At 35.5% G+C, this 21,700-nt stretch overlaps 4 protein-coding genes across 15 annotated transcripts; all 4 read right to left on the reverse strand.

The window, feature by feature from the left end:
* Positions 1 to 384: 384 nt before the first annotated feature.
* NAI2 (DNA topoisomerase-like protein) lies at positions 385 to 5,497 on the reverse strand. 5 transcript variants are annotated; one of them, NM_112465.4, is made up of 28 exons: positions 5,380 to 5,496; positions 5,231 to 5,285; positions 5,112 to 5,153; positions 4,902 to 5,017; positions 4,719 to 4,788; positions 4,521 to 4,595; positions 4,387 to 4,434; positions 4,232 to 4,297; positions 4,090 to 4,137; positions 3,924 to 3,989; positions 3,790 to 3,837; positions 3,636 to 3,698; positions 3,499 to 3,546; positions 3,328 to 3,402; positions 3,196 to 3,243; positions 3,037 to 3,102; positions 2,898 to 2,945; positions 2,747 to 2,812; positions 2,614 to 2,661; positions 2,447 to 2,515; positions 2,313 to 2,360; positions 2,154 to 2,198; positions 2,024 to 2,074; positions 1,891 to 1,923; positions 1,752 to 1,811; positions 1,637 to 1,666; positions 1,432 to 1,535; positions 389 to 1,334 (listed from the first exon to the last, which is right to left on the reverse strand). In NM_112465.4, exons 1-28 carry the CDS (start codon positions 5,452 to 5,454, stop codon positions 627 to 629), a joined length of 2,319 nt encoding a protein of 772 aa, NP_188216.2. In that variant the 5' UTR covers positions 5,455 to 5,496; the 3' UTR covers positions 389 to 626. The 5 variants fall into 5 exon arrangements, with proteins under 5 accessions (NP_001030708.1, NP_188216.2, NP_001326807.1 ...); NM_001035631.2 differs by lacking the exons at positions 3,924 to 3,989; positions 4,090 to 4,137 and having other exon boundaries at positions 385 to 1,334; NM_001338192.1 differs by lacking the exons at positions 3,037 to 3,102; positions 3,196 to 3,243; positions 3,328 to 3,402; ... (3 more) ...; positions 3,924 to 3,989; positions 4,090 to 4,137 and having other exon boundaries at positions 413 to 1,334.
* Positions 5,498 to 6,813: 1,316 nt separating this feature from the next.
* Positions 6,814 to 9,305, reverse strand: AT3G15960 (mismatched DNA binding / ATP binding protein; the record flags this gene model as incomplete). Its single annotated transcript, NM_112466.5, has 10 exons — positions 6,814 to 7,536; positions 7,619 to 7,734; positions 7,823 to 8,029; positions 8,277 to 8,324; positions 8,434 to 8,514; positions 8,600 to 8,672; positions 8,757 to 8,866; positions 8,951 to 8,980; positions 9,070 to 9,109; positions 9,231 to 9,305. 10 exons carry the CDS (start codon positions 9,303 to 9,305, stop codon positions 6,844 to 6,846), a joined length of 1,473 nt encoding a protein of 490 aa, NP_188217.4. The 3' UTR covers positions 6,814 to 6,843.
* Positions 9,306 to 11,635: 2,330 nt separating this feature from the next.
* AT3G15970 (NUP50 (Nucleoporin 50 kDa) protein) lies at positions 11,636 to 13,997 on the reverse strand. 2 transcript variants are annotated; one of them, NM_112467.3, is made up of 2 exons: positions 13,869 to 13,997; positions 11,636 to 13,259 (listed from the first exon to the last, which is right to left on the reverse strand). In NM_112467.3, exon 2 carries the CDS (start codon positions 13,221 to 13,223, stop codon positions 11,826 to 11,828), a length of 1,398 nt encoding a protein of 465 aa, NP_566532.1. In that variant the 5' UTR covers positions 13,224 to 13,259; positions 13,869 to 13,997; the 3' UTR covers positions 11,636 to 11,825. The 2 variants fall into 2 exon arrangements, with proteins under 2 accessions (NP_566532.1, NP_001326913.1); NM_001338194.1 differs by having other exon boundaries at positions 13,378 to 13,997.
* Positions 13,998 to 14,121: 124 nt separating this feature from the next.
* AT3G15980 (Coatomer, beta' subunit) lies at positions 14,122 to 21,476 on the reverse strand. Of its 7 annotated transcripts, none has more exons than NM_001338196.1 (26): positions 21,155 to 21,476; positions 20,762 to 20,782; positions 20,615 to 20,676; positions 20,397 to 20,451; positions 20,177 to 20,213; positions 19,739 to 20,064; positions 19,506 to 19,637; positions 19,267 to 19,415; positions 19,017 to 19,085; positions 18,631 to 18,781; positions 18,457 to 18,522; positions 17,956 to 18,144; positions 17,681 to 17,821; positions 17,466 to 17,540; positions 17,192 to 17,368; positions 17,022 to 17,113; positions 16,817 to 16,933; positions 16,482 to 16,596; positions 16,311 to 16,382; positions 15,874 to 16,070; positions 15,695 to 15,788; positions 15,504 to 15,610; positions 15,133 to 15,262; positions 14,852 to 15,038; positions 14,511 to 14,562; positions 14,122 to 14,413 (listed from the first exon to the last, which is right to left on the reverse strand). In NM_001338196.1, the coding sequence occupies exons 1-24, from the start codon at positions 21,155 to 21,157 to the stop codon at positions 14,859 to 14,861; spliced, it is 2,757 nt and encodes a 918-aa protein (NP_001327848.1). In that variant the 5' UTR covers positions 21,158 to 21,476; the 3' UTR covers positions 14,122 to 14,413; positions 14,511 to 14,562; positions 14,852 to 14,858. The 7 variants fall into 7 exon arrangements, with proteins under 7 accessions (NP_001327848.1, NP_001319563.1, NP_001327847.1 ...); NM_001338195.1 differs by having other exon boundaries at positions 14,809 to 15,038; NM_001338197.1 differs by having other exon boundaries at positions 14,136 to 14,413; positions 14,891 to 15,038; positions 21,155 to 21,369.
* Between the last annotated feature and the right edge of the window lie 224 nt (positions 21,477 to 21,700).

Genomic DNA, 21,700 nt, shown 5'->3' on the forward strand with positions numbered 1-21,700 from the left:
ATTAACTCATGATATAATTTAAATTTGATTTATAAAAAAATGACAACATTATAGAACATTTTCCTCACTCAAGTCAAATGTAATATTACTTAAATTTGTTGAATTTTAAAAATAAAATTAGTAGCCGACAAAAAATAAATATTGAAGTAGTTACAACGTCCTTTTTTTGTCAATTTATCAGGAAAATGTTAGATGAACTAATCTCTGTTTTATGTGATTTATTTACTAATAAACTGCAATTGCAAGAAATAAAGACACTCGATTTCTGATTTTAGCACTTTAACTCTTATTTCTTGCTAGTTCTGGCCTATATAATTGTCAATCTTGGAAAAAACATGCCTGAATATCATGATTCATATTAAAAAAAAAAAAACATGATTTTACCTTTTTGCAGTATTATCAATGAGCATATATAAGAAAAAAAAAGGTTTTATTATAAGACGACTAAAACATTATTTGTGTTTCACAAATCTCTCATTTATCTATCTCTCTCAAAGGTTTTTCAACCTCTCTCCCCTGATATAAGCAACAAACAAAGTCTCAAACAAAACAACACAAGAAAATAAAACACAAGAACCACAACTAATTGAACATGTGCTTTAACCACAATCAAGAATCTCATTAGTTCAATTAAGTGAACTAAGAAACTCAACCCAAATATGTTCTGCTCTCTTTGTCGTCTCCACCGCAAATTCCTCAGCCGCTTGCTCGTCCTTTGCCTTATGCACCGCCTCGTGATACTCTTCGTAAGCCTGTGACGCCTCCTTGAGAAGCTCTGACAGACTCGTCGTTAAAGAGGTGAACTTTGAATCAACGTCCACTTTCTCTGCTTCTAGCTTTGCCAACAGTTTCTTGATCGCTACGATTCTGATGTGCAACGCGTCTCCTCTTTGAGCAGTGGTCTTTGCTGCTGCGAAAACCGAGTCTACGGTTCTCTGCTTCTCCATTGCGGTTTCTTTTAGCAGTTTGGCTCGGGTTTGAGCAATCTGGACTCTCTGAGAAGCCTCGAGTCCTTCTTTAATGACGGTTTTGTATTTGGCTAGCAAAGAGATGTAACCAATAGAAGCTGAGCTGAGTACCTCGTAACGTGTACCGGCTGCTATAATCGCATCGAAATTCGGGTGGTTTACGAGATCACGTGCGCTTAGACCGCGTAGCTTCCTTAGTGTTTGCTTTAAGCTCTCTATGCTCTCTGATGTAGCCGCTGATTCGCTTGTGGTAGAAGTAACTGATGAAGATGAGCCAAGGACTGAGCCTACCTTTGAGGACGTTTCTTTTCTATGAGTATCAACAAGATTGTTCAATGATGTGGTGAGCCGAGAGGTCCCTGAGCCCTACCAAAGTCAAAAGCAAAAGATATAAACAAAAATGAGATTGGTTTAGATGTGAGAGCCTTCCATTGTCTATTCAAGAAAGATCTATAAAACAAACCTGTAATTTGGATTCTTCTGCGAGTATCTCCGCTATGTTAATCGAAGAATCAGTGTCTGCCTGAAGACCATCTTTATCCTTGTTGAAACAACCACATACACCATCTGCAAGAAACAATAACAGAGAGAAGACAATTAAGATTAGCACTCTTGTGACTTTCTTCGGTTAAAAACATTCACAAGAATGAATAAGCTTTAAAGCTAACCTGCAGGCTTTAGAAGACCTTCTAAACCAGCTGAAAAATAAAGAACATATAAACATTGAGATCTTGTTTCTTTTTGGGAAAATATTTGTTTGTGAGAATCTGAAGATTATATTACCATTGTATCCGCCAGAAGATTTCTGCACTGTAGTACTTATGGTTGATGGATTCTTTGCAGCTGTTGTGACAAAACATCTCAGACAAAAACTTAAAAGATAGAAAATGACATAAGGAAAAATATCAACAAGCTTTCTTACAGTTTTCTCCATTAGCCTTTGCATTTGTAGCAGCTGCAAATTAGAAAAATGAACAAGAAGATGAAACCAAACTGTCATATTATATACTATCCTTGTTTCTATATGAATTCATGCGTTTGGTTCTTAAGGTTACCTTCAAATTCGCGTTCGAATGCTTCCAACATACTGTTTCTCTTGTTTTCAGCTGTTAACAAAAAATAAACATCGTCTTAAAAACTTGTCTCAGATGGATTTGAGAGGAGCAAAAGGATCAGATTATTTACCTTGTTCTGATTCATTCTTTAACTCTTCAAGGCCTTTTGTCGCGGCTGAAACAAGAAATAAGAAACTCAGATTACTTTGATCACTTTTATATGATTCCGATTCATCTAGTTATCAAGGCTTGGTCACCAACAATGGCTCAAGAATATATGTTAAAGTACCTTCAAACTCGCGTTCAATAGCTTCAAGCATAATTTTTCTCCTTGCAACTGTAACAAAACATGGAAACAGAGCTGGCTCAGGATACAACAGAACAATATATACAAAATAGAGGAATATGGGGAAGAATAGTTACCGTGTTCATCATCATCCTTGTCGCCGGTTGAATCATTAGCCTTTAGCTCTTCAAGACCTTTTGTAGCAGCTGCGAGTAAGAAAATAAAAGAGAAGAAACTTAAGTACTTGACCTTTTAGAATGGATTTACATTTCAGCTAGGAAGTTCAATGTTATGTGAAAATGACCTTCAAACTCGCGTTCGATAGCTTCAAGCATACTATTTCTCCTTGCAGCTGTATCAAAACATACAAAAAAATCTTCAAAATACTATAGAAGATGCAAATATGATCAGAGAAAGTAGAGAGGACAAGTTATTACATTCTGCACTGTCATCTCCTTCACTGAAATCGTCAAGGTTTAGTTGCTTAAGACTATTTGTAGCAGCTGCAAAGTAGTTTGATAAACAGAGGAAATAATTCAAGATTTTATATGGGAACCATAAGAACTAATTAACATCAATAATAAGTACCTTCAAATTCACGTTCAATCTCATCCAACATACTTTGCCTCTTTGCAGCTGATTAAAAAGACATAAAAACCTCTCTCAGAATAACACTACAATAAAGGTAAATGAACCAAAAAATGTTGAGTGGAAAGATTTTTCTTACATTCGTCGTCTCCTTCAGCTTTGTTATCGGCGATATCTTCAAGTTGTTTAAAACTCTCGGTAACGGCTGCAAGAGAGAAAAAAAAAACTCTTAGAACTTCTTTGAACAATAAAGAGTTAAAGATTCTCTCTGCATATGATGATTGGTATGTCGATTTACCTTCAAACTCACGTTCAATTGCATCTAGCATACTTTGTCTTTTGGCATCTGTAAATAAAGCATAACATCTAGCTATCTCAGAAAACTAAATGAGGGACATAAGTTATCAAAGTAGAGATAACAGTTTCTTACCTTGTTCTTTATCATCAACATCATCTTTGACAGTGTGAGCATTAATCTTTAGCTCTTTAAGACCACTTGTAGCAGCTGCAAGTACAAAGATGAAACATAATCATAAATCCAATAAGTCTCAACACAAATATTGTGAATCAATTAAGACAGATATTGAGTGTGTCAAAATACCTTCAAACTCCCGTTCGATCTCATCTAGCATATTCTGTCTCTTTGCAGCTATAACAATAACAAGACATTAGATTTGTGTTCTGAGTAGTGTATCTGAGACTAAAAGATCATTTAAATAGAGGGAAACAAAAGATTACATTGTGCTTCATCATCTGTGCTTGAGGTAGAATGCCTTAGTTCTTCAAGACCTTTTGTAGCTTCTGCAAACAGAGGAATTACAGAGTCTAAGATGGTTCTCAAGAAGATATTTCATTAAAGACTTATTGGTTATACTTATACGTTTCAAGATACCTTCAAACTCTCTTTCGATCTCTTCAAGCATCTTTTGTCTCTTTGCAGCTACAACAAGATAACAAAATCCGACTCAAGAATACTGTAATACAGACAAAGGCATCAAACAACGTGAAACATAGAGGTTTCTTTACCGTGTTCTTCATCGTTGATTCCAGTTAAATCATCAGCCTTTAGTTGCTCAAGACCTTTTGTAGCAGCTGCAAGTGGAAATGGAACAGAAGACACAACCCAATTGTTACTTCAACTTTTCAGGTTCAAGAACTTAAGTAAACAAGAATAAAGATTTTGTAGAGAGACCTTCAAAATCACGTTCAATCTCGTCCAACATGCTTTGTCTCTTTGCAGCTGTAACAAAAAGAACAGAGAAATTGGACTTAGAATGTTGAAGAAGAACCAAAATGTGATCGTAACTAGTACTAGACAAAGAGTGTTTAGTTACATTGTTCATCATCTAATCCTTGGGCGGAATCATCAGTCTTTAGTTGTTCAAATCCAGCATGAGCAGCTGCAAGTAAATCTCTGTAAGTAAGACTCTACCAAAACAATGGTTTCAAAAATATAAACTTCAAGCTAGACAGAAACATTGATAGGTACCTTCAAATTCACGTTCAATGGCTTCCAACATTTTATGTCTCCTTGCAGCTAAAACAACAAAGAAAGTATAAGAGAAATCTCTTAGCACAAAGGTATCTGATCAAAGAGACGTGTTCTTTTCTTTTCTTTTTAACCTTCTTCATCATCTTTAGATTCCTCAACTTTGTTGATACCATCAGATCCAGCTTCTTTAAGTTCATTGATATGTGCTATAATCAAGAACACACAAACAAACTCTTCATGTCAATATTTTGATCCAAGCCTCTTCCATAGACATAATTATGAGACTTTTAAGAAAACAGTGCAAATACAGAGTAAAGGTCTCGACTTACCTTCGAACTCAAGTTCAATATGGTCCAACATACTTGAAGGTTTATCGACTTCATCAGTAACAGCTCCTAACTATATAGATCCAAAGTAGAAGAAACCAGATATTAAATTTCAGGAGTCTTTAAAACATAGTCATCCTAAACCAAAATCCAATCCCAAAAGTTAATTCATAGACAGGAATTAACCTCAGCTGATGTATCAACAGATTCTTTAAGAGTTTCCAATGCAGGTTCTTCAGATAGAGACAAAGAAATAGTGTTGTTATCAGACACTGTACTGTTTTTCTGACCACTGGTCTCAGCTGATTCCACACACACAACACAGTGACTATATCAAATAACAAATTGCAGAAGAAGAAAAGAAACAAGAAAGAGAGACAGAGAGAAAGGTCTTACTTTGATCTACTGCTTCATTGCCTTGGAGAGAATTGACACTAGCTGCAACCAAATGATAATTTTAAGAGAATTGTGTTTCATCTAAAAGATTATTCAGACAAATATATCGTAAGCCTTACTTTGATATTCATGCTCAATTAGATCTAAAGTACTCAAACTTCCAGTTCCTTCATCCTAAAACCAAAAGTCAAATGCGTTTGAATATCAGTTGATCATTTCTTTATCGTAAAATATATATTGGTAAAGCAATTGTATTTTTGTGTACTACCTGGCAAGAAACTTGATAGAAGCTTGAGAGAACAAGACACAGAGACAAACCCAGAGCTAAAAACTTTGTTCCCATGGTGGAAGATTGTTATCACAAAGATCAAAATACACTGTGTTGTGAAGCTTGAGGAAAAACAAGACTTTAAATAAAACCAAAGTAAAATAACTCAACGTGGCTTTTTAATTTAATAATAGAATTCACGTGGCTTTTATTTTTATATATATTCCACGTTCCTAATTACAAAGAATTCAACGCTATTTTTAATTTTATTCTTGTCTTCATTAGTTTCTGTGTATGTGAAACGCCTATAAATTATGATTATCCCACTCTTAATCTTGCCAAAAGAAAGACTAAGAAAAATGATATTTTTAAAAAAGTGAAAAAACGAAAAGTTTATTATTGAAATATATCTATAATGGAATCCACTAATGCTGGTAAATCCAACTATTAATCAGTTTAACTTACTACAATATTATGAAATAGAAGTATAATCATTAGAGTATAATTAATTATCCTCATAGGCCATAGTCCACGTATTGTGAACTACTTTGCTGATATAAATAAATAATGCGATGTTCACTACACTACTACCAAATCGTATCTGTTAGACTTGGTATTTATTTATACTATAAGATAATATTAGCGTGCTACATGAGAAAATTAAATACATATATATGATTGTACTTGTACAGAACTGACAACCACATGTGTCACGACCCTAAAACTCAATGATCGGCTATAATTAAATTTTCGTTCGGCAGTAAATTCAATATCAAACCTTTTAGCTTGACTTAATTTTCTAGTTTACTTTTTAACCAATCCACTTTTTCCTAATACTAAAAATATGAAAAAATCTTGTAAAATAATAAACCTGAAGTCTCTCTCTAAATATTGATATTTTAACGTCTCTATAGATAATTAGTAGACGACAGCTTGACGATAGACGAGTCAGATTCGATTCGATTCGATCCGATCCGATTAGAGAATATAATATTGAGAGGGGACACATTGACATTGTTTATCCGGAAGTAACGCGACCTAGCTGCCCATGTATCATCCATTTCGTTGCTCTTCGATCTATTCCTAAAACGTGCTACATAGAGGGATACTATTAATAAAACAAAACTGATTTGAAGTAAGAAAAATAACTACACAAAAAAACTTATAGTTCTGTTATAAATAGAAATAATGTCTAGTGTCATATTTCATTACTGCTTTGGGCCACATAATGAAAGCTGAGTCATGTCTTTCGACCCCAAATAATTTTTTTTTAATGGTAATTGGTAAATTAATTATTATTCTTTACGAAGTATTTATATAATCTGCTGATATCATTAAAGTAAAGAGCAATTTGACAAGGCGCTCACATAAAAGCTTTATATTAGAAAGGGAAATGACAAGGAATAAGACATAAACAAGAGAGAAAGCATGTAATTAAAAGAGAAGAAAACAAAAGACTTGTCTCTAGAGAGTGCTGAGAAACTCAACCCAAACCATCTCTACCCTCTCAATGGCCTCACGCGAGAATTCCTCAGATGCTTGTTCCTCTTTCCACTTACGCACGACCACATGATACTCCTCGTAAGCTTGAGAAGCCTCCTCTATAACGCGTGATAGATTCGCAACTGTCTTTTCGAAAGTCATATCAACCTCATACTTCTCGGCCTCAAGTTTCGAAATCAGTTTCTTGATCGCAAATATTTTCACGTACAACATGTCTCCTCTCTCAGCCAAAGCCTTGACTAATGCTAACTCAGCGTCTACATTTTTCTGCTTCTCCACGGCCATTTCTTTGAGCAATCTAGTACGAGCATACGCAAGCTGAACTCGCTGAGAGGCCTTGATTCCTTCTTTGATCACACTTCTGTACATGGACAGCCTCGAAATGTGGCTTACTGAGGCCGAGCTCAGCTCCTCATAACGTGCAGCAGTCGCCAGTATCTCTTCGAAATCTGAACGAGCCACGAGCTCACGCGCACTTAAACCACGATACTTTTTCAATGTCACTTTTAGCTTCTCTACGGTCTCTGATGTTTGTGTGGAAGAAGCTCCTTTGGTTACACTTACACTTACACCAGAAGACCACTTTTCTTTCCTATGCTTCTCAACAATTTTAGTCAGAGATGCTATAAGACTAGAGGTCTTTGACGAGGAGCCCTACGTACCAAAGTCAAAGACGTGTTAAACAAGTTTCATTGTCTATATTTCATAAAAATTATGTCCAAGTTTAAGAAGAAACCTGGGAAGTGGATTCTTCCTTGATGATCGAATCTATGTCATACTTTGGTATAACTATGGAAGTATCCTCCTCTTCACTAACACCATTTTTGTCCTGGTTATAACAACGCCACGAACCTGCCAGATAGAAAAGGTACTTCAAAATTTAATATTGAATTTTACATGACATGGTGTCCACATTAAAGCTTAGAATTGAGAGATAAACCTGACTGTGAAATTCCTAGAGATCCCAACATTTCCGAGCCACCAGTGCCTTTATTAAAACTGTTATAAGAGCTAGACGACTGACGACGACTTTCCGATGATGCACTACTTGATTCACTTTCAAATTTGACGACCTCTTGTGTTTCCTCCACCTTACTCTTTCTCTTTGAGGTTCCATCTTCTACAACAATATTTGTAGCAGCCGCGGCTAGAATCCAACGGTAAAGATATAAAAAGAAAAACTCTTTAGATTTAAAGTGACGTTCATATATCGAACAATCAATTCAGAGCAAAAATATGGTTTAAAATTTAATAATAAATTAAGAAAAATTTAATAATAATTAAGAAAATTTTAAGCAAAACATAAAAATAATTTAGAATAAAAATACGATCAAAACAAAAAACATTTCATCGAACAATCAATTTATGCATATATGATATATAGGCAAAGTTACCTTTCAGTTTTCGTTCAATATCTTCCAGCCGTTGCCTTCTTTCATCAGCTGACTCAAAAACACGTCAAAATAATTACCAAAAACAATATATTTATATATATATGCATGTGTACGAGAATTAGAGTAGAAAAAAATATTTTGAAACAAAATCTTATACCAATTCCAGCAGCATCCATAGATTCACCAACTTTACTGATATCATCAGATCCATCTCGTTTATTTAGACTATCGAGAATGGCTACAAAATACAAACGAACATCGGGCCATCTTCAATAAGTAGATAGCTTTAACCCTATTAATAAACAGCTTTGACAGTACTATACCTTCAAGGTCACGGTTTACTTCGTCCATACTCGAACTTTGACCTAATTCTTCACGACTACTAACAGCTTCAGACTACAGATCCAAAGTACAAAACACAATATTAATTAGATGCATAAAAAAAAATGTTACGCTTTAAATTTGTCTTTAAAGACATACCTCGATAAACTTATCAACATCAAAAGAATCTTCTTGGTTTTCCTCCGACATAGACAATTTAGTGTTCTGCTCCGAGCTGCTGCTCTGGCTTTCACTCTCAATCTTTGTAACTGAAAATAGATTAGTTTTGTTAGAGAGAAATAGAATCCAACACCAATAAAAAGAAGAAGGGAAAAGCTCTTAAATACATTTACCTTCTACTTCTCCTTCTTCTAGGAAGCTACCTGCAAACAAAACAAACCCAAATTCAGTTCAATTCCGGCTAACTATCTAGATATTATGAACACATGTATATTGACAAATCTCGTCTTACCTTGAAATTCACTATTACTCGACTCTATGCCTCCCTCGGCCTGAAAATGGATATAAAATGCATGCAAGTCAATTTGATCTCTCCTTTCTTGTTATCCCTCTTTGACTGTGTTACGTACGGTACGTATAAAGAACAGTTTGTTTAATTATGGTTTTACGTACCTGACAAGAAACCTCATTGAAGCTTGAGAGAAAGAGACACACTGCTAAACCCAAAACCACATATTTCCTTCCCATAGCAGAGTTTGTCATTACAAAGAAAAAATTATACACACTGCTTCCTTAATCTTTAAAATTGAGTTTGTTTGATGTTTGAAGCAGAACATGATGTCTTTAAATAGACCGAATGTCTGTTTTAAAATAAGAAAACTAAAAAAGAAATAATACATAATTACATCAAGAAACATAAATATATAAATATTAATATATCTACATATACTTTTATGGTAAAGATTTTGGTCCAAAAATCTCTAAAATAAATAGTATTTAGTTTTTACTCTCTATAAAATCTATCTCAAAAAATATTATGCTAGATTTATATCCTTAATTAAATATTATACTATTTAACTACATGCAATTAATTGCTATTTTTTTAAAATCTATCTATATACATTAAATATATATAACTATATATATATATATATATGATTCTTTTTTCACTTATTTTTCTTATATCTAATTTATTTTTATCATATATAAAATACATATAGTTAATAAAGGATTAGATTTTTTTCATGTATATATAATTCAAAAATTTTAAAAATAGACATATATCAATCAATGAAGAAAATAATTAAATGTACAAGATCCAATATTGCTTAAAAAAATTGAATAATAGTTTAGAGTCAAACAATAAAAAGGACTAATATGATTATAATAACATAGGCCCGTAGTGTACTTTTTAAATATGTTATTCATATAAAGAATATTAATTAAAATAAAAAAAATTAATTTATAAACGAAAAATATCAACCTACATTATACCGCTGGTCAATCTATAGTCAATATAAAAAATAGTGATAAATATATATAAAATCAACTATCTATTTAATTTGTTCTATTGTATTGTTGATCCGCATGCAATTATATAGTATAATTTAGTATTATCCACTATGTTTGATAAATATTTAGGTGATTATGGAAAGTTTTATGTAATGGTTTGATTTTAATGTTAGGTTATTATTAGTTTTTGGGCCTCCCTTGAATCACTCTTTAATTTATGTTGACACCTAAAATAATTTTGTCTAGAGATATATTATTTAGATGTACATCATATAAACATCACTCTGAAAATTGAAACCCTAATACATATGGTGTACGTACATAGTCTGCTTTGAATTTTAAGGTAACAAGCATAAGAAAAAAATGATAGTCTATAATATATGTCTAACAAAATCTCTGAATTTTTTGTGACGAAGACATATTAGTGTAAATAAATCATTATACAATGAATAAACAAACAAAACAACAAACATGAGAGAAATATATGTGGAGAAATAATGAAATATTGAAACTAAGAACTTTTTTATATAATTAAATAGAGTATACAACTTGTTGGATCTATATATTGACATGTAATTTCAAGGAAGAAGAAATTGCGTTTCTTCTTCACAAAAAAAAACAACAAGGAAGAAGAAACGCAATTTCATGGAAGCAATGATAGAAACATAATGTCTCAGTTCACATGTAATTTCATTTCACCATAAGGAGATCAATCTTCTCACGAAGCTATATCTCGTGAGTCGTGGCAAGAAACATATAAAGTCTCATGGGCCAAGTCTTCCAAATCTAATTGTATACTCTTCCATATGTTTATTCCTGTAATCTAATTTTAATCCCTTGTGTCTTGATATTCCTATGTAGTGTTATCATTTTCAGAACTTAAATTAACCATCAACAAAACAAAAAGGAACTAAAAAAACTTAAATAGGACCTGAAACTATCAGTGTTTGTCGAATCCTAATGTATGGCTCCACCACAATTTCTGATTTTTAGACTAAGAACATTCCGTTGTACCGGTTTTCTTCATGGAAGCAAATGCAATGATCAAAATTTCAATTCTCATGTAATTTCACAGCAAAGAGATCAAAATTCCCATGAAACTTTATCTTCGTTAGCAAATTCATATCAAGCCTCATGAGCCAAGTTGCAGTTCCAACAATATTGTAACGACAACTATCTCAAAATCGTAGGACAATTTGTGATCACCATTCCATCTTAAATATTATTTGCAACATTGCAAATCAACTGTACGATGAAGCACATCACTTGTGGTGAACTTCATGAACATTGTTCATAACATGGCGGCAAACACTAATACGAACCACTACTGTACAAAATCCTGATCAATAGTGGGAAAGAGGTAATGTAGCCATTATTCAAGAACCCACCCCAAACCAACCTTAAGAGAAATGGTTTTCACTCAAAATACTTGTCAATTGTTTATATGGAAACCGGATTCTAACATATGTTCCGTTTGCGACAAGATTGTCTGGCCTTGAATGAGTTTTTTTTTTTATACTGGATTGGCTACTGATTATGCCGGATATGTATGACTATGAATGTAATTGATGCTGAGTTATATGATAGATTATGTTAAAAACAGTAACTTCGAATATTCATTCATAAGAGACCCATAAGGAGTTCAAGTGATCTATATAGTCTCTCTATTCTCTCTGCCAAATTTGAACTTCAAACAACATAGACAAATAGAACACAAGGATACTAGACGACGAGTTGTTTCAAAGTTTTTAACCTTCAAGCATCTTCAGCACTCGGTGAGTTCTCAGGTGTCTTCAAAGGAGCTGCTGCTTCTGCAACGGAAGGTTTACTGTCTTTATGTTCTTCGATAACTGCTCGGAACTCTTCCACCACTGTTGGGTCCTTGAACTTCAGTGCCAATGTAGAGAGACCATCCTTGGCGTCACTTACACTATTCACACAAGCAAATGTGATTCCTTTCTTGTCCATTTTAGCCAGTTTCATTTCCGGGTAAAGACTTGCGTTTAAGGTCAACCTGTAGTTTCCTTTTGATCTCATTACTAACCTGGCTTTTCTGTTTTCAGTCGTTGATATATTCACCTTGAGTTCTCCTTTCCCACGCTCTTTCCATCCTCCCTCAAGATATTCGAACATTACTGAGTCAGCTGTGAAGGCTGCTTTTTCGTTCTCTTCTCCTGTTTCCACTGAAACATCTTGCTTTGATGGGAAGGCAGTAGTAGTTTCCGTGCTCTTCGTGGTAATGGAAGTAGCAACGGATGCACCAAACAGGGAAGAGTTTCCATTGTTTGCTTGGCCAAAACTGAAGGATGACTGTTCAGAACCAGACCCAGTCGAACCTTCTTGTGGAACCAAACCGAACGAGAACGAAGAAGCAGAGAACCCTGTGCTAGCAAGTCCTGTGAATGCGTTTTTGCTACTTGAGTGCTGGTGGAAGGAGCTCAAGGCTCCACTATCTCCATTTTTCTCTGTGTCTTCATTTCCATCGCCCTCTTTTCCTTCTTTCTCAGTCTGATTACCACCTGTATCCTTGACAACACAGTCACTTCCCTCAACAGTGTTGCTATTGTTGTTGTCATCTTTTACAGTCTCTTCCCCAGCAGCAACTTCAGTAACCATCGTTGTCTTAATCTCGTCTTCATTCTTGTTTACAGCTCCACCACCCTCTACGGAATTAACTGCCTCACTCATCTCTTTCTCTCCACCATCAATAATATCCTTGGTCTTAGCAGATATTTCATCACCCTGTGTCTCTTGTTTTCCTACAGCATCAATTGCGTCACTCTTTTCTTTACTGTCACCATCAGTTTCCTTGGTAGCATCAGACCTTCCATCAGCCAGTGTCTCTTGTTTTCCCGCAGACAGAGGTTTAGTCGTTTCTGCAGCAGCAGTAGAAGGAGCAGGAGCAGTAAAAGGAACCAAACGAATTCCAGTAAATGGATTAGAAGCTGGTGGTGCAGTAGCAGATCGATCTGTGCGCCTAACTCTGATAATTCTTCTGCTTGCCAACACCTCCTTACTAGCAGTGTTGAAGGTACCACTCTCGAGTGCAGAAGTGTCTTCATCATCATCATCAAGACCAGGATTGTCACGAGACAGCTCTTTCAGAGCAGTTCTCTTTCTGGAAAATGGTATAGCATTATCGGAGTCCCCCATTGTAATCTCTTAACAGTTACAGGCAAGCTAGAGTCCCTACAACACCATGCAACAAAAAAAAGATACATCAAGATTGTGTTAACAACCAAATAACCAGAATCAATCTCGCGGATAAGGAAGTCCCGAGCTTATATGTTGAAAGCATAGTTCTAACCTGTAACCATCCAAACAGGAATAGGACGCCCAATTTGTACGCACATAAGTTACCAACCATAGACAATGTGTGATTCTTTAAATCAAGGAAACCTAAGTTAACATGCTACTGCAATTGAAATTGATAATGAACACGAGACAAAAATCTAGAGGCAACAAGAGCGTATATATGAGCACATGTTAACAATTCACCACGCGATCGCAAATCATATGATAGTACAGAAGAAATTTGAAATCAAAAACCCCAAACTAATTCAGCAAACACAAAACAGGAATCTGAAGAAACAGCTAATTCCAGAAACGCACACAAGGATAATCTAGCAAGGAGGTTCAAAAGGAGCCGTAGAAAAAAAATCCAACAACAGAACTATGACAAAACCCTAAGAACCAGAGCAGCGAGCAGTGAGATGAGTATATAGAAGAAAAGGGAATTAGAAAAATCCAGATTCGGCCAACGAGACCAGCGAGAAAATGAAGATTCGGAGAACTTACGGACAAGCAAGGAGCAGCAGAAAAACCCTGCCGGAGCAAGAAGAGAGATCGCCGAGGGGAGTGATAAAAGAGAAAACGAATCTTGTCAGCACATTGGAAAAATGGTAATAAATCGAGTTTATATTTTTGTATTATTTGTTATATTTATATCCAAATCGATATTGTTGCTGATAGTCATCGCATGTAATAAGATGTTTACGTTTTGTATATAACATGTTGTATTGTCGTAGCTCATTTGTTGTAAAATACTTCTTGCAGATTTGTATAGCTAATGTTATAACTTTATAGGACAATCCTTAACTAAGTTATTCAAAAAGAGTGGAAATTAAAGTGATAAAGGCTTCCAAAGAATTATATATGCACCAGAAATTTGTAATTTTGAGCTGAAATCTAAAGCAGAAAATTTGTATAACTCTCTACTGTGTTATAATATACTCTTTCAGATGAAAACCACAATCATTAGTTGAAAAAACCACAACACCAAATTCCTTAATCCACCAATCCCATCTTCGTCTTTATACTCTCCATCCACCAAGAATCGATTCCTGCTACAAAATGGATCCAAAAATATATGATTGAAGTTAATTCATGGTCCAGTTTCATAGAGGTTTGAACTCATGAATAAGGATGATAGATCTTTACCTTGGAGTATCGGTGCCGGCTACTGGATCTAGCTAGGGATGTGGCGTAAGCACTGCAAAACAAAACAAAAACGATAAGTTCACTTTTGGCAAAGATGGAGGGGTTTTGAGAGACAAGTCTCCAAGTATTAGCCACATTGATGCAGAGATTATAATAAAGTTAACTCGTATAACTAAACCCATATTTATGCCAACTCAAAGATTGTGTTACTAAGGGTAATGAGACATATAATCATATAGAAATGTTAGAAGCGGCAAAATGTTTTTCTTTTTTGGGGGAGAGGTTTCAATTTAATCACCAGAGACAAAATTTCGACTATTCAACATTGATCCTGGACTGACTTGCTTATTAGGCTGATGGGTTTCCTTTGTTATTCGTACCCCACTCTTCCTCACCCTCACTTCCATTAACAAGTACAGCACCGTCCGTAGAGTCTGCATCCACAACTCCCTCTTCTTCATTCACTTCTTCTTCCTGTTGTTCCTCTTCATCTCCTTCATTCTCTACATGACCGTTTTCTTCTGCTACCTGCACAAAGTTCAAAAAACAATTCAGTAACTACTCCTGTGGAAAATAAAGCTCTTTGCTTCTTAGCAAACGAATCACTTCCAAAAGAAGTTACCTCGTGATCGATGTTTCCATTTTCAAGTGATTCCTCTGCTTCAACTTGCAGGTTTCTAAAGGCTTCCACAAGGGTAATGGAAGGTTTATCGGCATGGGATGGATAATTTTCTGCAGCGGTATAAACTCCCCTGTAGATAAATAAGAGTCAATTTTTTGGGTTGGCCTAAATAATAACACGCTTGAGTATGAACATCTCAATGCATAATCATGGGAAAAATGAGTGGCTCAAGTATGAAGTTCTTTTCCTAAGGCATCCATCACATCCGTACAATCATATCTAGGTACATATATAATTATTGAACTACAGTTCGAAAGCCATAACGACCATGGAAGAAAAATGCGAATAGCAGAAAATAAGTGCTCGGATACCTTGTCTCTGCAGTGTTCGCTTCAACAGAAAGAGCAACTTGCCAATCCTCAAAAAGATTTGAGTACTCTTCAGGATCAGCTAAAGATTCAGCTGCTTTTGGATTAACCTGATGACAAGTCAAAGGCAATTTAAAGCCACATGATGAATTTTCTCATTGACACAGTAAACAAAAAAAAGATGCGAAAATAACCTTGCTGAGATCTTCCCTCCATAGAGCTACTATCTCCGAAACTTTGCTTGGAAGATAAGAACGTGCCATCAGAGCAGCTTCTGGTATCCGGTTACTGTCAAGATAATTTCTTGTCATAAAGATAACAAAAGACACATATTTGATTTTTCCAAACGGCCAAGTGAACAGTAATGAAATACCTCTCCACCAATAACTGCAGACAATCTTCCAATCTACCCAGCGTAAATAAGCAAAGAAAGGCAACATTGTTCTTCCCCTGTTCCTTAGCAAGGCATGCAAGTTTTGACACCCCTTCAGCATCTCCCAAAGAAGAATATAGTAGTAACAAACCACTCAAATCCATAGCGTACTTCATGCAATCCTCGGCCAATTGCAGCTATCATGATAGAACACACACAAATGCAAGAGAATCACTTAGTAAGTAGTAGATATCAGCAATGAATCCGCAAAAGCTAGAAGAAAGCTCATTGGCATTGTAAGATCTAAATATACCAATTTGCTCCTATAGATACAATGTAAAGTAGTAAACTGACTGATATATAGCATTTGCAAAGAAAGTTATTTTTCTATTTTCCACTACAAATCATTGGGCAACATTTTTATAGAGAAGATGTACCTTCCCCGAGGACATGGCTAACTCTCCTAACTGCTTCCATTTAGACTCGCTCTGTACTTCTTCAGCAATTTCCTACAAGCATGGAAAACAAAGATAAGAAAAAAAATTCTACTTCCAAAAAGAGTAGAGTAAAGTAATGTCTAAGCAATTAAGCATCACATATGATATTACCTTTGCAATTTCAAGTCTACCCAGTTGTATGGCCAGATCAAATTTGTAGTCTGGATCTGTCGCAATTTCTAAAGCATCTTCAATCATTCCCCGAGATTCCAAGAAATGAGCAACACTGAATATTAAAAACATTTTCAGATCAAACTAAAAGAGATACACACAAAACAGTGAAAAACCTATTGGTAGGGGGGCAATATCTCTAACAGAACATATCCACAATATTCTTCAAAAGTACATTCATAGGACATAGCAGGCAACAAGAGATAAAATGCAGTAGTAAAGAATGAATTATAAGTGAATGCAAAAAATTTAGACCAAAATAACCTATAACATACTTGTTATGCTGCTCTTTAGGAATTGTAGGTAAAATTTGATTGGCTCTATCCAAATCGCCTCGCATCACAAGAGTCTTGTATTCAATCAGGCTAAGCAGCAGGGTATATCCTATGACACTGCATTCCCAAGAAAAAGGGAAATATGTTAGCAAATTATGTATGCAAGATAAAACAGTCTCAAATAAACATATATAAAGGAACGTACTTGAATTCTTTGTCTACCAAGTAAACCCGGCTTTGGTTGGCAATATAGCCTAACAAATACATTGGGCGGTCCAAATGATACATTGTGGTTACCTGCCACAGGTATATTAGCAGCTATTATATAATGTAGCTCATAAAGATGATTAGAAATAAAAATAGACTCTTGAGTACCTCGCCTCCAACACAATAGTTAAGCTTCCAAGAAGAGTTGTTGTAAATGAAGCAGTCCCCAACCCATATACCGGTCCTAACACGTTCATCATTCTCGTGGAGAACCTCAAAAGCATCCTCAACACCCTCTTCATCAGTTGGTCTTCCACTATCAAAATGCGAGGAAACCAACTCTCGCTGTAATAGCGAGGAACACCAGAGTAAGCTTTTGAACAATCCACGAAAGTGGGAATGAAAATAATAGCTGAACATTTGAGGTTGAACAGATTCTCACATTGTACTTCAAGATGTAGAATGACGTATCACTAGCAATGGCTACTAAATCACCACTTTCAGCCCAATAAAGATTCTGCAAATTTTTCATGGGAGTAAAGAGTTAGTAAAGACACTAATTGGGACAACTTTCAACTGAAAATAAAATGTAACGACAGAATTGGAAAAAAGTGATGAATGCTAACTTCTCACAACAGAGACAAGGTAATTGGATACCTTTACGGTGACATCAATTTGTTGAATCAGCCTGCATTCGGCCCAATCATAGAAGCAGATGAAATCATTCGAACACATTGCTAACAAGGTTCCTCCAAAAATCTTCTCAGCTGAGAAAGTAGGCCGGATACTCTTCCTTTCCTGAAAACACCACCTTTTATTAATATAATAAGCCAGTAATAGCTGTCTCTATTGCAAGCATCTGCAATTTCTTCAACCCTAGAATCATACTCCAACAAAATAGTATGAGTAAGGCCATAATGAGAATAGCAAACCTGGAAATTTTTACTGAATATCTTTATCTTTGATGAGCTTTCTCTAACCGCACATTCCCCCTCAGATGACCAAACAAATTCCAGGCCAGACCCAAAAGATCTATTTCTCCACGCCAAAGCAGTGTAGATTATGTACTCTCCATCACCGCAGACTACGACAAACCTCCCATTAGGGTTGTGCTTCAAGCTCTGAGAGTTAGAATAGCTATATGTGAGGCAAGACATAATTATTCTGGACCACACTCTTGGGACTTCATATGAAACAGAGTTTCATTTTTATCATCTATTAACGCTTCATTTCAAATATAATATTGTTTTAAGTAACCATAAAAACCACAGATTTAGCTGAAGCATGCTCTAGTGATACCCACCACAACTTCAATGCACAAGTCCATCACACTCATTTAAGTGGGACATGCACCGAAAGTGTTTACCCCAAAAGATCCAATGATAATTCAACACAACAGGAAAGTTTCAAAGGTGCTGGATAGTAACGCTCACTTGTGGATAAAGATCACAGGTCCCCAACTCTTTAACAGACAAGGGAAGTCTTTCTCCATCAGTAGCCTAAGGTAGAGAGATGAAAGCTTAAAATCATCAGGCAGTACAAATAAATAGCTGAGTCACGCAGGTTTTCCCATGCCAGAATACAAGAGTTACAATTAGGAGCTAGACCTCGTAACCTGCACCAATACTTTTGATGTTTGCGGTTTGAATTTCATTATGCTTAGCCCATATGATTTTTCCGCTACTGTCCATGCTAGCGACAGGAATTTCTCGTCCAAGTTTAACCATGATGGTTCCTTCATCATATCCAATCACAACCCTGTAAAGCAAACACATTCGTTGTTGATGGTCCCGTATGATCAGTTTAATAAGGTGCTAACACTGATCCCTAAAAAACTCCTAGCCACTCTAAACGCCCTTATCTCTCCAAATCGTCAATTTCAGAGGAAAACTAGCTACAATAATGACAGAAACAAAAATTCTACCAATAGAGAACATCTACTTTTTGATCAAAATTCTAATAAGCATTAAGTATTAAAAGTACAAAAACTCACCGCCGAGAACTTTTGATGTAACCAATGGCCCAAACTCTCTCGAGACCATAATTTAATGTGTTTTCTAGCCTGAAAAGAGAAAGAGAATCGAAGATAACAAATCAAACGACAAAATAGAGAAAGCGAACCTATGGTGAAAATGAATACAAGAAATAACCGCATGTGAACAAAGTGTATTCAAGTGTTAAAAAACCCCAAAAAATGTAAGCATTGTTATGTCTTTTGACAGGAAAACGTTAGGTAAAAATACCTGTAGGTAGTGGCGTGCCAAATGCGAACAGTGCCATCCTCAGAACCTGTGATTATTATTGGAAGCTCTGGATGGAAACATACGGCAGAAACATTGTGTGTGTGCCCATCTAGCGTCTGGACACAACTTTTGGTTTGATAGTCCCATACCTGAAAAAGTACCACTAGTAAACGATCTGCAAATACATAATTCTCAGGGGAATCAAAGCACAGATATTGGAAGCTTAACCAGAAGCATACCTTAGCAGTATGATCATCAGAGCCGGTAATTAGATAGGGTTTATCACCCCCTGTGAAATAATCTACACAGTTGACTCCTTTCTGATGAGCATCCAGTGTAAAATTTGGGTCTGGGGAACCAAGATTCCATATCTGAATATGAACAAGCATGAAAATTAGTCTAAGAAAACCCTTTTAAAAGTACCTCGTGCTAACTAAGCCATAAAAGCTCAGTGCTTGGACCTCTTACACACCTTTATGGTACGATCAAGCGAAGCACTGGCAAAAGTGTTGGTATCTTTTGGATTAAATACCACTTGCATCACATAGTGCGAATGTCCCTCAAATATCTGAGTACAAGCCCAACCGTTTTCCCAGTCCCAAAGCTTTATGAGCATATCATCAGAAGATGACAGCACATATGGAAGGGTCGGATGGACAGCTACACACCTAATGTAATCCGAATGAGCCTCAAATACTTTGACCTTGTCCATTGTATTGTAATTGTATACACGGATGTACATATCATCCGCTCCAGCCACAACCCATTGCTTGCGCGGAATAAACTTGGCCGACCTAACTGCAAAGTCATATATAAATTTCAGTAACAGCGACAGACTATACAAGGCAATATACAGCAAGTGAAAAATCTATAACAATGAAATCAGAAGATGCTCATAAACTTGTTATACCTGGCAATTCCGTCACCTCGAAGGATTTTGTAATCGTCTGAGTATAAGTCATATTAAAATGATATTAGACGAGATGAAATGAAATCATAAAAACTATATCTAAAAGACTAATTACAGCCCTCTGAACTCATAAAATGTGTGATGTTTTGGTTATCCCATGTCATGGCAAGCATAAATATATATTAATAAAATAGAGAAACAAATTCAAATATTCACCCACCTGTGTCTGGTAGTTCCAAATACACACGGTTCCAGAATACAAACTTGCTAGAATCCTGTAACACCGTGTTGTTTATTAAGTCAGTCATTTGTAGCAGCAATAAAAGTACAAACATACAGTACTACCCACAGCAACTGTGAAAATTGTTATTCCATCAACACATCCAAAATATAACATATAACTAAGTTGCAAGATGGCAGAATCAAATTTGAAATTACCATGGTTCAGTAGGATGCAGATCAACAGATTTGACTCTCTCTGATCGTTGAGCAAACTTTCTCTGATCAAAACATAACAAAAGCAAATTATGACCACAGCTATAATAATAAAATAACAGAAGCAGAAAGTTGAAAGATAAGCAATACCTTGATATCTAGTCTGAGAGGCTGTTGCAACATAAAGAAGAAGAACAATAGTTAGTTCCAGACTTAAACATATCAGAACGCAAACAAATGTTGCTCATAGAGAGCTTTAAAACCCCCAGAAAACACCAGATCTTTTCAAAACACGATGATCAAAATCCAAATTCAACCTCAAAAACCAAATGCCAGACACTATACTCGATTTCACGAAAACTACAATCTATAGGCGCACGAACACAAAGACGGCGATGTTAAACCATATGATTTCGGATTCCACGATCTCACTTGAATTACGCAAAACTACTACAGATGAAATGCAATATCCAAGATCGCATCGCAAGCAAAATTCAATTGAGATCTGGAGAAAAATAAAGAATGCGAGATGCGACTACTTACCATGTTTACAGATTAAGCAGAAGATCTGCTCGTCGGATCTCGTATCTCGCTTGAATCTGCTAACCGGCGATCGGAGAAAGACGTTAGGCTCGTCGTAGAGTGCGTTCAGAGAGCTTGTATTAATACGGCGGAGATGAAAATTATTAAAAGAAAATTTCACAAATTATGCTTCAAGGAACTGATGAAGATATTTACGAGAGTGCCACTGGTTCTGTTTATGAACGTCGTCGTAAAATGAAAAAAAAAAAAGTAGTAAATAATTCTTTCTTTTTTCTTTTTCTGCTATGAAAGTGAAATTAGTGTGAGGATTATTTTTAGCCTGAAGTATTTATGATTTAAGTTTCATCAACAATATCATTTTATACTATGTAGAGGACAAGTCAGATATGCAATTAAATCGTGACATGTTGCATTTTTTGACAATTCAACCTAAAAATATATTATGTTGAAAATTCCTTGCACTTTTAAACACAAGTCACTTGTGCAATAAAATGATGACATGTGGCATTTATTCAATTTTTTCAAAAAAAAATGTTAAACGAGGAA

The sequence above is a fragment of the Arabidopsis thaliana genome, chromosome 3 (assembly GCF_000001735.4).
Source record: "Arabidopsis thaliana chromosome 3, partial sequence".
NCBI classification, from domain to species: domain Eukaryota; kingdom Viridiplantae; phylum Streptophyta; class Magnoliopsida; order Brassicales; family Brassicaceae; genus Arabidopsis; species Arabidopsis thaliana.